The sequence below is a fragment of the Pogona vitticeps genome, chromosome 2 (assembly GCF_051106095.1).
Source record: "Pogona vitticeps strain Pit_001003342236 chromosome 2, PviZW2.1, whole genome shotgun sequence".
Lineage (NCBI taxonomy): Eukaryota > Metazoa > Chordata > Lepidosauria > Squamata > Agamidae > Pogona > Pogona vitticeps.
The window spans coordinates 44358474-44375212 of NC_135784.1; the positions used below are offsets into that span (position 1 = coordinate 44358474).

Below are 16739 nucleotides of genomic sequence, written 5' to 3' on the forward strand. Positions count from 1 at the left end.
GAAGGAAGGAAGGAAGGAAGGAAGGAAGGAAGGAAGGAAGGAAGGAAGGAAGGAAGGAAGGAAGGAAGGAAGGAAGGAAGGAAGGAAGGAAGGAAGGAAGGAAGGAAGGAAGGAAGGAAGGAAGGAAGGAAAAGAATAGTTTCCTGCAATTAATTCCGCGTAAGACACTGCAGAAATATTCATTATCTGTTAAAAGGATGAAGCCTTACCTTGGTAGTTTTTCTAAGCCTTTGCTGTGGCTAAACAGGCTCATCAGTGTACATGTTCTGCAGTACATCCAAAATCCCATTTGAAAATATGCCCAAACATTTCTGCATCTCCTAATGTTTCCTTCGCATCCAAGGCCTGCAGAAGAAACCAGTTTGGAAAACCATTACTGAGGGTCCAGATTAGAGACAGAAATAATAATGGGCAAGTTATTGTACAAATTATCATTCCTGGCTGCGTGAGAACTTTATTGAAATTGTTAGCATCCTTGCCAGCAAGGCCAGCCTCAGAGGTGGCAAGCTGGATAGTTGGCTGTTGTGCAGAGCCAAAAATAAAGAGAGTAACAAATTAAGTTGAAAAGGAACCCCACATAGGAGGCGGGAAGCTGAACTCAGAGGCTGAGTCTTTTGAAGTTTCCACAGTGGCATGAAGGTGGCGAAAAAAAAACCCAAGTACTGTATTTGTCACCTTTATTCCAGGATTCTACAGCTTGAAGAAATAATTTTGTTTTCAATTAGTTTTGAAGTATCTTGTTTCTCACAGGCTCCCCAGGACTCTGGGTGGACCTGCAAAGCAGACAGGGTAGGCGAGGAAGAAGCTCCTCTTCCATGACACTATTTCTCCACTAATGAGGAGAAGAGTGTTGCAGTTGCTCTTTCTGCTTTGTGAGAAGGAGATATACAAGGATTTACATCCCAAGTTCAGATAGGTAATCGTAGAGACCTATTTCTTAAAACCACTGTTACACAGTGCATTAGACATGAGATTTTCAGGTTTCTCTTCCCCCCCCCCCCCACCTACAACTATCAGAATTCAGCAGGATATATTACCCAGCTAGAATTCTGGTAACTTTAGCCAAAACAAACGTTCAACAGCAAAGCATTAGGGGGCAGTAGACTCTCTGCATTAGAGGGTGCCTCTCAAAAAACTACTGCCCCCCCCCAATGCTCTGCAGTTGTCATGGAGCTAAAAAGGTCTACCCATGTCCTTCCCCATGCTGAATGGCCATTGGGGCAGAAAATACCTTTGTCAAGGAACAGGTGAAGATTCTGAACCTCCTGTGAGAATTACAATTTTTTTTCCACTAAAGCTACCTGAATTCTACCTGGGGGAATTCCTGCTGCTTTCTGATAGTTGTAGTGGGAGAAAAATCTGAAAAGTGCTACAGTTGAATCTAATGCAGAGTGCAAAACAAAGAGTGCACTCTCTGAAAGGAGTTCACAGGTCTTATTCTAACATAACATTGTATATTTGACACAATCACACCCAGTTAAAGATAAACGATAATTAGGACATTGATGGATGACCAAAGTTAATCTAAAGACAGATTCATGACAGTTTCAAGAGTTGCATGATAGTGCTACTTATATGCCGCCCCATAAGCATTCTCTGGGCGGTTTACAAGTTAATTTTGCAGGCTACACGTTGCCCGCCCACCCCCAGTGAGTTGGGTACTCATTTTACCGACCTTGGAAGGATAGAAGGCGGAGTCAAACTTGAACCGGCTACCTGGAACTGAACCCCCGGGGTCATGAGCACAGTTTTGGCTGCAGTACAGCAGTTTAACCACTGTGCAACGAGGTTCAGTCCACGCTGCCTTCCACCATGACCACCAATGATGTCATTGACCTTCCTCACAAAACTGCATTTCCTCCATTTCTTTGGTAGTAAGCATTTTTAAACTCTCCACAAGTTCTTGCTATGTATTATTAGTCTCACATCAATTTATATCAAAAACATCATTTCCATCAATTCATTTTACAATACTGTAATCTTGCTTTTTATTATTCTTTCACATGTTATACTGTCTACCTTGGTGCATACACTCCTTTATATCTCCTCCTATCCAATTCTCTATTTATTCCAGATTTAATTCTCTCTACACACACACACACACACACACACACACACACACGGCCGCACGCACGCACGCACGTGCACACACACACACACACACACACACACACACACACACACACACACACACAAAAGTAGGAATAAAATATTATTTCAAATGTTTATTTAGTGATGGTTGGATTATGCCTAGGATAGCTATTTCATCCTGTTATGTTTTAAGGTCTCTTCCACCATTAAAAGGACCTTTTGGGCCCATCTGAAGATGTATGAGCTACCAAAGGCTTTACAATTGAGTTTTGCACCTCCTGGATGCTTCTGGCTGTGTAGTTGTCTATTTTGGGGCCTTTTTTTCACAATGGAGAAGGTTGCAATGGATGTCAACACAAAGCACACAAAAAGAACTATCTTCTTCTTCCCTGTCTTATATTTTTCTGTTAATTATGAGGTAATTCAAAAATATATCCTAAAATACTTTTTGTTTTGTTTTGTTTTTGCAAATTAATCATGCTTATACCCAAGCATCAATGAATTTTGCTTAGAATTCCACTTTATTTGCTAAAAATAACCCTCTTCATTCCCTCCCTATTAAAATCTGAGAACATGCCCCCTGTTTTCCTCTGGGACACTAGAAAGTATTCCGAAGTACAGCGCTGAATGTTCAGTTTTATTACAGAAAGAAAAGCTCAGTAAACCGCACTTTGTGAATAATGGGGTTCAGAGATTGAATACTGGTCTTAACGATGCCTCCTTGCCAAGTGGGAAAAACATGGACATCTGCAATGCAACCGCTTACATCAGACAACGGTACTCTGGGAAAGCCAGTAATGACTTAACAGCACAAACAACAAGATCATTCCTGACCTTTCGAGGCAGGAGCTCTACTGAGGCAGTGTGGTTTGCAAATGCTGCCATTCTCTAGAGCCTGTGGTACCATGGCAAGGAAAGAAAATAATCGCCTTTCATTTTTTTTTACAGCTTCATTCAGTTTGCAAGGGCCCAAACTAGAAATGTGCCTGCTGTTATCTAACAGCAATAGAAGTCAACACGATGGATCTCCTGCTTCCATCACTCTAGTGGAGGGTTCTTCATCTGTGTTTGAATGTTGAACGGCAGATGTGCGACTACATCATGCTTTGCAATAAGCCTCAGCTTCTATAAATGGAGTAATCTTAGAACAGCAGAATGGACCCTATGGATCAGTGAGTCCAGCCCCTGTCAGGGAGGCACACTGGGGAATCAAACTCCCAACCTCTACTCCCACAGGCAGATGCCTAAACCACTGAGCTACCCAGCAGGAGCTTAATGGAGCAGCTGCACACAAAATACAGCAAAGAGGTGCCATATTTTATAAGCAGATATTCCATACACAGTAGCTGATCATTACACTGAAGTACGTACAATATTATTGGTTTTATTAGACAAGCATCAACCCACAAGAATTTGGAAAAGGTATCTCATTGGACCACAAATCCCAGAATCCCTCAATCAGCATGGCTAGCAATCATGCTGGGAGTCATAATCCCCCAAAAGCAGACCTTTTAAGGTCCGGACCATAGCATAGCAGCCTCGAGAACACATTATTTTTTTTCCTCTTCTTTTCTTTTTTCTGTTTACGCCTAAGTGGACTGAGAACACTCAGCTGTCAAAGAGGTCCACACGCAAGCCTTCAACTGGTGGACATGATCCAAAAATGATAAGAGCCTGAGATCCCAGCACCAGCAGTCTAAAGAAATTCTCTGCGCTCACAACTGAAGAACTAAACAGGTTCATTCTTGATTAAGATCACTTTCTACTCCACATTATTCCACGCAGCTAAATACTGCTCCATCAATATTTACATATTACAAAATGCATTTTATAGCCTCCTATAATTTCATCTGCCAACAATTTATCCCGTGAATTTTATAGTGTCCTTTATAACGGGCAATTAAAGATGATGACTGTGCCAATTAAGGAATTTATGAATGTGGATTTAATTCTCAATTGTTCCCCAGCTTGTCTCTGTCTTTAAAAAGAAGTGGCTTATCCCCTGCCCTACATTTGTCTCTCTCTTTCTCTCTCTCTCTCTCTCTCTCACTGACTCACTAAGTTCTCTCATGTCATTTGTATCTATGAAATAAACAAGCACAAAGGGCTCTTAACCATAGCAGAGGTTATTAAAAGGAAAATGAGAAAATATCTACATTCCTGCTGAACTTTACATAAATTGAATTTTATTTTGTAAGATAGCATCTGAAGAATGGTGCACTCAGAGTAAACCAGGGCAGGAACCCAAAATCAGAAGCAAAGCACCTCAAGCCCCTGCTGACCAGGTAGATTTTTAAAAACTATCAAGGCAGGTAAGAGATCAGATTAAATGCAAGGCCACTTACCATACCCTGGACATCACCTGCTGCCCAACACAGTCTGGCCCCTTTTAATGGACTAAACAATCTGAACCCTAATGGATATTTAGCTGTAAATCCCTGAAGGCCCAATTATCCCTATTTCTGCTCTACTTTAAAAAAAAATGGGGCAGCTTTTTAAATTGGTCTTTGCCCTTGATTCTATGTACAATGAACAAATCTCACTAAATGCCAACCAAGGGGGGGGAACATCTTCGTAGGTAGTTACCGTTGTGTTTATGACCCCTTCCCCTCATCTTTCCCTATTTTTACGTGCATGCCATTTGTTATGATAACGTATCAGCAACATCACCTTCATTTCCAATCTAATCTATTTTATAAAAGACACACAAGTGGCAGCAGAGTCAGATCCAGCCGGGGCCTCTTTCACAGATGGCACACACAGCTGTGACTTGACTTTCTGTTCCTGTGAGTTCACTTAGGCATTTAACACAATACCATTCTGTGCACACCCAGTGAAAAGAACCATGTGTGTGTGTGTGTGTGTGTGTGTGTGTGTGTGTGTGTGTGTGTGTGTGCAAATGCTGCAGGATTTCCACTTCTTTGGAATGGGGTCACGAGAGTTGGCTTATTATTTTCTTAATTTAGAAATATGTTTCGTTTACATATACAGTACATTAAGAGCTGAGGTGTGGCTCTTAATGTACTGTAACTGTGGCTTGCAGGGCAGATAAGGCTTCCCAATGTATCTATATTTATACACATACAATATTTTTTTAAAAAGTTGCTCAAAGCATCCATTTGTGCCTCCCAGGGAATGTCAAGACTATTTCACACTGGATCTTAGTGTGGTGACAATGCTTCCAAAGCTCCATCTCTGTCATGTTTTCTCAGCCTGGCCTCTTCTGCGTTTCTTTCTTCTACCTCACAAAACTAAATCTGCAGCTTCTTCACAAGACATCATTCATTCCTCTCATTGCCCAATAACGGCAACGGTGCAACTCCTGCCCTGTAATCTCTCCTTCCCCAGTGCTGTGCAGACGTCGCCGGAGATCTGGGGACCTCCCAGCTGCCCACGGGAGAAAGAGCTGGCCCTGCAGTCACAGACTATCAGCTCTTCTGATAGAAAGAAAGAAAGAAAGAAAGAAAGAAAGAAAGAAAGAAAGAAAGAAAGAAAGAAAGAAAGAAAGAAAGAAAGAAAGAAAGAAAGAAAGAAAGAAAGAAAGAAAGAAAGAAAGAAAGAAAGAAAAATAAGGGCCCTTCTGTTTCACCAACAAACACAAGGTTTGGGATCCCCACTGGCAGAGCAGGCACAGGTTAACAGCCATCATGACCATCTGAAGTGTGATATAAAAAACATGGCCTTCTCTGATCTGGGTAACTCCTGGAGCAACTGGGAAACTTAAGGAGACCCTCCTCTCCCCATTCCACTGCAAAGCACCATCCTGCCCTTATGTCATCAGCTGTCATCTGCAGCATGAAAGCAGCTCTATGTCCTTCTTCCATTTCGGGTGGCACATCTGACACACCCAGGGCTATGCCCTCATGACCCATCAGGCTCCCACAATACCACTTGCCAAGATAGTTCTGGTGACAGACCCTCCTCCCTATTTGCACTGGTGAGTAAGTGAGGAGATAATCAGGCTTTTTCCATTGTGGTTTGTGCTGATTAATTGGTTAGTTTGCAATCATTCAACAGCAGGCTCTCATTGTAAGAATATTTCTCTCTTTCTCTCTCTCTCTCTCTCTCTCTCACACACACACACACACACACACACACACACACAGAGAGAGAGAGAGAGAGAGAGAGAGAGAGAGAAATCATCTGTATAAGAACATCTTCTAGACTTAACAAGAAAATGTTCTTAGAGATAAAAACCATAAAACTATATATAAATATAAAGCCTGATTTTCTATATTTAAGCAAGCTTTTAAAAGTCAACATATAAAGACAAACGCCAATCATAATTTTTCTTTCATACCACTCAAGGGCAAAAGATTGGCTTTTTTAAAAAAAAATCTATCAGCATGTTAAGCGAGTGCAATTCTTTAAAACATATTTTAGCACAAACTGAAAGAACAGCAAGCGTAAATTTCCCAATTTAATGTAGCAAGGCTGCCCTCTTGTGGTTTGATGAGAGAGACTTCGCAGTCCAGCCACTGAACAGCATCAGTGTTTCTCTAACTTGTGTGCAGTTCATTATCCTTTCAGGATGTGTTTTTAAAGCAATCAGAGTAGGTTTAAATGAAATTCATCCCTGTCTTAAAATTAATTCATCCCCAATTTTGGAGAGCGAAGATTGTGCATACATAATTTACAGTGATAAGAGATATGAAATATTTCCAGTTTGGGTCATAATCTCATTACATCGCATCCAATAGAATGCTTAGCCATATTACTTTTTGTCCCCCTGCAATGCTTCCTTATTCCTTCCTCCTCCCTTTCGGACGAATCCTTTCAAAGTCACTTGTCCTGCTGCGGAGCCGCTAATTGAAGAAGTCTCTTTTGTGTACGGATGAATCATCCATGCAAATTAAGCCGTGTCATTAATCATATTAATGTGCCAATGACACAGAAGCCTCTAATTCATCCTCCTTCCCACACCGTTCCAGACACCAAAGCCAGTGTGTCATCATTATTTCCAGACACACATGGACGCATGCATGGCCATTCTCTGACAGCAAAGGAGTGACAATCCTTGTCTCAACATGGTTGGGCGTAAGCAAGTTTAATTCCTGTCAGCAGGGCACCCTTTCCTCTATTTAGACTTATGCACCCCCAATGTTTACAACGGAAGCATCCTCAAACGAGTTGAACATTAAACAGCCTTCATAATCAGCACAGACACACCGTCACTGCCATTCCTTCTAGCACTTCACTTTTTGCCCTCTACCTAAACCAATACAGACACCCACAATGCCAAGAAAGGAATCTGCCACCTACAACTAGCAAGGATAGCTACAATTTACACAATTTGTTGAGAAGGGTCTAAAGCTTCCTGGCTCCAAAGCTGCACCTGTGCTTATTTAGAGTATTGGATCTAAAGCATTTGTCACCACCTCTGGGAGGATATAAAAATACGGGGAACTCAGCCGCTTTGGCTTGTTTCTCAGAATCACCTAATCATGTGGAAAACACTGTCCAATAATCCATGGAGCATCACTTTATGTGTCTGAGGGGACTTGGAAATCACGAAATCATATGATGGGATTTTAAATTTTATTTTCTTTCTTTCTTTCTTTCTTTCTTTCTTTCTTTCTTTATTTATTTATTTATTTATTTATATCCCGCCTATCTGGCCGGGTCAGGACCACTCTAGGCGGCTAACAATCATATCAGCTCCACATGTCCTTTCTTTCACGTGTGTTCTTCCGTCCACTCACTGAACGGGACATGGAAGCAAGTCCACAAGCTCCCTCCACCAGTTTTGTCCTTGATCTCTATGTGTTCTGAGAAAGGTTGTTTACAGCTATACATAAATATTCTCCTTTGTACTATCAGGAGATAGTACAAAGCCCTGATCATGCAGGGCTCCAAACCACATGGAGGAGCCAGTATACATACAATTAAGCATGTCAGGGTGTGTGTGTGCACGCACATGTGTGTGTGCACGCACATGTGTGCGTGCCTATCCGTATGTTTCACACTTTCCCCTGAGCCTACAGGGGAGGAGGCTATTAATTCTAATTTTGCAGAGATGACGAATGTGCTTTGCATTTCAGTCCTGACTTCGCAGGAGCTGTTCAAGGTGCTGAACCTTATCCTAAAAATAGGTAAGGATCATGGTTAGCTCCTTTAAAGTTACGGTGTAGTGTAAGTTTGTTAGAGAATAGTGGCACTGTTAATTTCAGCCAGCCAGATTTCTATCACACACAGTGGAGAACCAGTAGATAACATTGGCTTCTTCTGACTCAATATCAGGCAGTCCCTTATACCCTAAAAAGTTAGTGTTCATCATTATATCTCTATATAAATTCCCCAAAGCCTAGAATATAGTTGTACAGCAAGGTAGTAGCTAATATTTGTAGTAGAGTCCAGCTGGGACAATGCAGGCTTTCATCAACAAATTTTCCAAAATGGCAGAGCAAAAACAGGCCCTCACAATGTGACCTTTTTTATGGCATCACATTCCTCTCTCTTCTGGGAGTCTTTCAATCTGTCACAGCCAGTCAGCTCTTGACACAAGGCTATTTCAACAACTCCATTTTTACACTGGAGTGAGAAAACATATGGAAAAAAGTCATACTCATGAAAGCTGCAAAATCTGTCTCCCCACCACACACACACACACACACACACACCCCAAAATGATGCACCTAGCGGCTTAAATCCAGTAGTAAACCACAACTAGAAAAGACCCACTGAAGCAATGGCACTTACATAGGAGAGGAGTCACCAAATCCCCATTGATTTAATAGGGCTACTCTAGTTGCACCTTACTGTTGGGAGTTTAGCCATTGTGTCCACCCCTGGAATCCATCTCTCTCACACATGGGCTAATCTAAGCTCAGAAGTGTTGTTGTTGAACAACAGTTGGCTGGAGGGCACGTCTGGATGTTGGCAATTCTCCTCTGCCACCCAGAGTAGACTATCTGTCTAGATGGGCGGGGTATATAAATAAATAAATAAATAAATAAATAAATAAATAAATAAATAAATAAATAAATAAATAAATAGTATGCCTTAGAGTTGCAATCCAAAATACCACTTCTCCAAGCTTTGTTCAGGACAAAGCATTTCAACTGGGTTAATTTCCCAATATTATGGTTTGACCGTCCTTTTCAGCTCCTTTTTGTTGCTGAATTCACCTTGCAGCCTACAGAAACCTTGCTCTGCAGACAATGGTTTGGAGCAGGGGCCACCACACTTGGGTCCCCAAATGTTGCTGGATGACCATTTCCAGAGTCCTTCCCCATTGCTCACATTGGCTGGAGATTTTGGAAGCCAAAGGGCCTCAATACTGGGAAGCTAAGACTGGGAAACACTGGTTTGGAGGCTGAAGCCTTGGAGACTTTCCATGAGTGTATGCATCAGGGAATGTAAATATTATGTACAGAAAACTATGCAACAGTGCTGTACTTGCCCAGGTTCTTCACCATCCCCTAATCCTGGTTTAAACAGAAGAAGAAATGGAAAAAATATAGAAGAAAGCAGAAAAAGTACAGTATATTGCCCATCACACGTTAATAAATAAAGCTACACTTAAGGCATTTGTCTAGACCAGGATTACTTGTTAAGCCGACCACAAGCTCTTCACTAGGTCAGTCTTTCTGCTGATAAGTACATGGCAACATCAGCCAAGATGGCAGCCAGCAGTCAACTGTCCTCTCCCGCCAAACCCCCAAGTGGCCAAAAGTCCAGTTTTGATTGTAAACAAAACGCAATTACTTAAAAAAACAAGAGGACACCTGGGTTTAAAGGAGGACACCTTGACTGAAAGAAAAGTTCTTTTCCGTGAAATGCAATTTTCCATGTTTTAGCGGGAATTGCAAAAGTGAGTGGGAGTCCATGTGACTCACAGGCTGTGCCTTCTTCACCCCAATCTGCTACTACCATCTCTTTAGAGGTGCCACTGTCCGTTTCCATGCAAAAGCTTCTATTACCACTTTGCAGTAAAGGTCTGCATGCATAGGGTCTGCTGCCAGGCACTGGCTCCTCCCCACACAGCCTTGCTTTGCATGTGAGGCAACGGAATAGACACCTGCGTCCTGTTAAGCCTTTCTTGAACCAACCTACATGAAGAAAAGTAAGGCCACTGGCATCATAGCCACCAACAACAGCACATGTTTATACCTCACTTTATGTCCAAGGATTTCACTATAAAATATTAGACAGTTTAATCTAAAAGAATTCTCAAACCCTTCAAACCCCTTTAAAACAATATGAAAGAATGCAATCAAGACAGAAATTTGCATCTCAAACAAGCAATTATCTACCAAATTTTTCCATTTATAACACACCACCATTTATAAGGCACACACCCCCAATTTTCTAACCCCAAAATTAAGAAAACGTATCTTTGAGGATTCAGCCTCTGAGCTCAGAACATTGGACATTTTGTCTCTGCTGAATCTTGAGCCTACATAGGCTCCACCTCCAGGGAGGTGTGTTCCAATGGGTTTGTTCAGGGTCAGCTGTTGTCAGCTCCATAAGGCTCCTGACTGGAAGAATCTAAGTCTCCTGACTGTAGGAAACTAAGCCTCGTGGCTGAAGGAAGCCTGTTTACATAGGCAAGGTATGTGCCATTTTGTTCTCTTCTCAGCTACGTATTTCAGCTTTCTTCCATGTAAAAGACATCCCTCATTTTTAGGGTAATGATTTTAGGAAAAAGTAGTGTCTTATAGATGGAAAAATATGGTATCTATCTATCTATCTTGACACATTATTGTACTCCATCTTCCTTCTGAGAGTCAGGGTGTCTGGCAACAGCTGGGATAACTGGAGTGCTCCATAAGGCGAATCAGGCACTCCAGCAAGTGAGATGGCTCCAATTGAGAGGGGGTTTCCCTAAACACAACACTTGTGGAATCTATGCATTGAACAAAGAAAATGAATTCAAGCTAGAAAAATTATGTGTTTGTACAGAGTTGAGTGACAGCTACAGAAAAACCCAGTAAAACGAACAGGTTTATTTTCTCAACACAAACATCCTTGAGATTTCTTCAAAACATATTAGATTGCGACCACAAGAGGACCTACAATGAGAAAAAAATTCTATGACAGATATAAAGAGTGCCTGAAGGTCAATCAGAGGAAATGACAACACTATACTATGAGTTTTTGTTCAGTATAGATTTCAGCAATGTAGAAGTTACCATGAGAGCCCATCTACCTAGTAAATCCAACAGTCTGTCACACTTCAAAAGATTATACATTTTCTTATGAAAACATGTTGTTCTCATACATTCTGGGGGCCCAATCAAGATGTCTGGTTAAACTTTTCCCAGATGATAAGGGTGTGTGTGAGAGAGATGGTTTATCACTGAGACCCCAAGCATAGAAGAGTGTTAAAACTCCCCTCCCACCACACTCTGGTTCTAGTGAAAATCACATTCTAGCAAGTTCTATAAATCATCACAGTCCAGAGTGAGACCATTTCTGGAAAGAGCTTCAGTCCTCCAGATGTCAGGGAACCAAACTTCCATCCTGCTTCCCTATTGGCCAGGCTAGCTAGGCCTAATATGGACACTTGGAGGACCACAGGTTTCCCACACATCAGGCAAGTGATGCAACTCCCTCTGAGTTGTATTTGGCCCATCCTAACTTTGATTTGTGCCATGTTGAGGATTTGTATCAGGAGTATGGATCCATAGGAGTTCATCTATTCTTTAGTATCCTATACACAAATGGGTGAATTCCTCGAGAAGTAAACATTGATAGCCAGCTGTTGTCCTTGTTGTTGTTTAGAGCTATCCTGCCAGACACAGCCTTCACATAATTACCCTTTCCAGGATTTTCTAGGTAGAAAGTGCTCAGAAGTGGTTTACCATTCCCTTCTTCTTGAGGTGACCCGGGACTGTGCATATTGCCCAAGGCCACACAGGCTGGTTGTTCTCCCAGGAGCTGTAGTGGGGTATCAAACTCCCAACCTCTGGCTCTACAACTAGGTGCTCCAACTCAGTGACCTACCTAGCCAGTCTATACATCATACAGTAAGACAACTCTTTATTATGGACAAAGGTGTATAATCTAATTGATAATATCTATAATCACAGATGACTAACCAAGCTTGCATCACTATTTGGTGGTATAAATAATCAGTCATGGATACAAACTAGGCTAAGCTTGGTGTTACATCGATCAGCTTGTGTTTCCACCAGAATGTAACAAAAACAGAATTCTAAATTCTAATACCTGAGCTATACACTCAGCCACCTCTGAATTGGTGGATGACATACAACATGCACTAAAGTGGTAATGGGATCAAGCCAATAATCAAGTGAGCAGCAGGAGTTATTTCTGTTGTTTTTAACTGAAGGCAATGTCTGGCAGCATAGCACTGAAAAACAATGAAGTATACAAAGCAGTATACTATCCTAAAGCCCCTATGGTCTGGTGTAGTGGAAAGACTAATGGACTAGGACTGAGGAGGCCTGGGTTTGAATCCCCTCTCAGTCATGAAAACTCACTGGGAGACAGGGAACTAGTAAACCACTCCTTAAATATTTCACTTACTTTGAAAAACCTGTCAGGGTCACTGTAAATTGGATGTGACTTAAGGGTGCATAATACACAACACAAGGCCCGTATGTCAAGATTTGTGTAGTCATTTGTGTGACCTGTAGAGGACTGTGTTTGTGTCGTTGTATAGGACTACACACTACACAGCATGAACACAGAAATCTCCTTCCTCAATAAGCAATAGACAATCCTCTTCATTATATTCGCCAATGTAATTCCATCGCATAAATTTCAGTGGTTAATTGTCACAAAGGAAGACCTCAGCACTGCCATTTGCCATCACAGGTGCGTCTCATGACTTAGTGTACAGTAGCAAATATCTATGCTGGCTTCTTAACTGGCAGCAATTCATTGCTGAAATTTATACGACAGTTATGCTGAGGAAAAAGTGTACAAAGATCCTAGCCAATGTAGCTAGTTTTCCATACTGCAAATTAAGTAAGCATTTTAACTCTGGTTTCTGTATTTGTTTTTTATAACTCACTTTCCTCCCAAGGATCTCATGGAAGTGTTCCTGAATTCCGAATTTCCAACACCATTTCAGCTTCATGAAGACTACCCAAAGTCATCTAAGAAGCTTCATGTTTGAATACAAATTTGAACTTGAGTTCCATGGATGGCCTCATATTCTGTTCTATTCTAGTTTTTAATCTACCTCTGGAGGTTCACCCCCCCTGCCTGACAGGGACACGTGGCTGTGAGGTGAATCTTCTGACATTTCTGCTCCACAAATATAAGGGGTAGTTATGTCAAGAACCTCAGGAATCTATATGAAATTAGCCTATTCCACGTTATGAGATGACGTCCTCTTTCTTGAAGATAAGATGCAAAGATTTCAAAATGAGACTTCTTATCCCTCTCCAAAGGTCTCTCTTTGTATCATCAGATCAAACAAAGATTTTTGCCCACAAGCTCCTGCTCTTGAAGCAAGCACAGTCTGTTCACAGCCGTATCTAAGGGGGCGGGGAAGCCAGTCTGACCACTTGGCTGTCAATTCTTGGGAAGGCCTAACAAGAGCTAGGCAAGGTTCTGTCCTCCCTCACAGAAGCTGGCTAATCCATAGGATGAATCCATAGGCTGAAGGAGGCAATATTACAGTGGTGCCTCGCATAGCGAGGTTAATCCGTTCCGGATTAACCTTCGCTATAGCGAAACATCACTAAACGGAATTTAAAAAGCCATAGAAACGCATTCAACTTTGTTCAATGCGTTCCTATGGCTTGAAAACTCACCGTTAAGCGAGGTTCTGCCATAGCGCCGCCATTTTCGCGCCCTCGGTAAGCGAGGGCAGGGCGCGAAAATGCGGCGCGGACCTTCCGGCGGCCATTTTGGAGCCGCCGATCAGCTGTTCTCCCCGCTTCGTTATGCGATATTCGCTAAGCGAATCGCTTAGCGAATATCGCAAAGCGAAAAATCCCCATAGGGGCCATCGCTGAGCGAATGCTCCAGCGATGGCCCAGAGCGCCTCGTTAAGCGATTTCATCGCTCAGTGAGGCGCTCGTTAAGCGCGGCACCACTGTATATTTATTGTATTAAACAAATCATTATTCATTGCACATAACTTTACCAAAGTCCAACATGGTAAAGGTAAAGGTTCCCCTTGACAATTTTTGTCCAGTCGTGTTCGACTCTAGGGGGCGGTGCTCATCCCCGTTTCCAAGCCATAGAGCCAGCGTTTTTGTCGGAAGACAATCTTCCATGGTCACATGGCCAGTGCGACTTAGACACAGAACGCTGTTACCTTCCCACCGAGGTGGTCCCTATTTATCTACTTGCATTTGCATGCTTTCGAACCGCTAGGTTGGCGGGAGCTGGGACAAGCGACAGGAGCTCACTCCGTCGTGTGGATTCGATCTTACGACTGCTTGGTCTTCTGACCCTGCAGCACAGGCTTCTGCGGTTTAGCCCGCAGCAGCACCACGTCCCCTAACATGGACTTTACTTGTTAATAAAAGAGTAATATGTTACTAAGGTGTTATTTTAATCACTATTAAATTCATTTCAGCTCTCTCTCCCTCTGTCAAAGTGTTACTACCCATCATTACTTGTAACGTATTATTTCCTGGCCCCAAAAGTCGCACATGTTTGGAAAGAGGCAGGTAATACCGTTCTCTATTTACATCAGTGTACAAATCACTAGTGTTTTTGGCAATGAAAACTAATATTTTTGCTTTTCCTGTCAAGAAAAGATACATGTAGAAACACCCTTGGTGACAAGCTGAAATAAGATGATAGCTAGGAATGGATGGAATTGAGTTTCATATTTTCATAAGCTAGTATTTACTAATATTCACAAATATCTTCTTATCTGAGAAATTTATTTTCCCAAAACATAGGAGAAACTGAAATTGATTGATACATCCACCTAGTACAGGATTTTTAAGTTTCGGTTTTAATCCCTGTGTTTCCAGCCATGTTGGTGGTCAAATTTGGTTCCCACCCATTTACCCTGGGAAGCATCTCATCTTTAACACCCATATGGCATGTGAGCTCAAAACTGTACATTTCTGCCTTAGAAATAGCTGCGTCTCTAGAACTGGACCAATGCAAATGGGAAGAATTTTATTCCATTTCCTTTTTAAATCATTTCCCAACAACCACAAATGCCTTCAAGACAGAAGAAACCTGAAATTTTAAAAGCCCCAAGTCAGAAAAAAAAGAAAAAAATCTTTATTTTTTATCTAAAAAACAGGTTCCTCTATTCAGACTTCATCATCCTTATGGGCAATGTCGACATGTGTCTATTTCTGGAATGGGCTAAAAATACTTGCAGCAACATGTTATTTTCTCCACAAGGTAGTTCTCTTTAGTGGCATAGGGAAATATTAAACAGCAAGCAGGAATGCTGTGTGGGGCTGGGAAGAGAGATAAATCATAGGATCAAATAATGAAAGACACATCCTGTCTAAAATCCCTTTATTCTCAGTAAAATCCTTCTAAATAGTTTTCTTAGGGGGAAGCGCCATTCACCTTGGAGCATGGCTCCTTCTGAATTTTAAGGTATACAGCACGTGTTTATTTGAGCGAATGCTTTCAAACAATTATTTTGTAGATTAAATGCCATTTTGTGTCTCTGTGTCTTCTGAAATGGGGGAAATCTGTTTCTGATTCCCACCATTTTCTTCATCTTCTGCAGTTTGGTAATTATTCCTGAAGATGGTTTGTTTAACGTCACTCTTCATTTTCTATAATTCACTGACTGAAAGCAAAACACATCTAAGAGGCTGGAAGGGCATCTGTACCAGTGTGATGATTCAAAGCCCGATCAATAAATAATTGCACTTAAAAGATTAACCCAATCTCGTCCAATATTTTCCCTAGTGAAGTGGCTGAAAAATACATTCAGAAAAGGGTTCCTGCAGATCTTTACCTCTTTCTGGTTTACCAGTACCAGGTAGGGCAACAATGGATAATGTTACATGGGTGGTTTAAAAAAGTATCGCTCACTGGAACATTGATTTTACCTTGGATCTTCACTGTAGGAGGCCAGACGCTGCATATCGATGGCACAGATACAGCTATCTCTTGAGGATTTTTCTAGCTAAGTGCTGAGAGGAAGGATCAGTAGGCTTAATCCCACACCTGCTGAAGACCGTGGAAAGATTTCCATGGATCTTAATAGGCATAGGACTGAGCTAATACTTTGCCATCATATTTGTGGTGATATTTATGACATGTTATTCAATTCAAATGACATTTATGGGGTATCTCATCAGCACATACTAGAAAAATGTTAGTTGTTTATTTTCCTTTTTCATGAAATAATATGATACTCTGAGAATACATATATATATATATATATATCTCTCTGAGACATAAAAAAAAATGGCATGGCTACATATTCGGTTTCACTGTCCACAAACCACAGGGAGAAGTCACCTTGTAGTGACTTTGAATATGAACACAATGAAAAATTCAAACCTCAGGCAGAAGTCAATAAGGACTCAAAGAAACATAAAGGACATTAAAGATCACTTGAGGAGTAAATCCCATGCTACATTTAACAGGAAGCATGCATGGATTTGATGGCAGGTTAATTGCCATGGCCCCATCTTATCACATCCCAGGATTTGTAGTTTAGTGAGGGATTTAGGAATTCTCTGCCAGAGAGTTCTAGCACAATGGCCCTCAATCTTTGGTTCCCATAA

General features: G+C 41.5%; 1 protein-coding gene across 2 annotated transcripts in view; it reads right to left on the reverse strand.

Annotated features, from left to right (window-relative positions):
- Positions 1-16739, reverse strand: part of TAFA4 (TAFA chemokine like family member 4) — a 167018-nt gene that overhangs the window by 106346 nt on the left and 43933 nt on the right. For both annotated transcript variants that reach the window (XM_078385107.1, XM_072989409.2), the window contains exon 2: positions 210-345. In XM_078385107.1, coding sequence (XP_078241233.1) covers positions 210-289 — 80 coding nt within the window. In that variant the 5' untranslated portion in view covers positions 290-345. The remainder of the gene's footprint in view (positions 1-209; positions 346-16739) is intronic.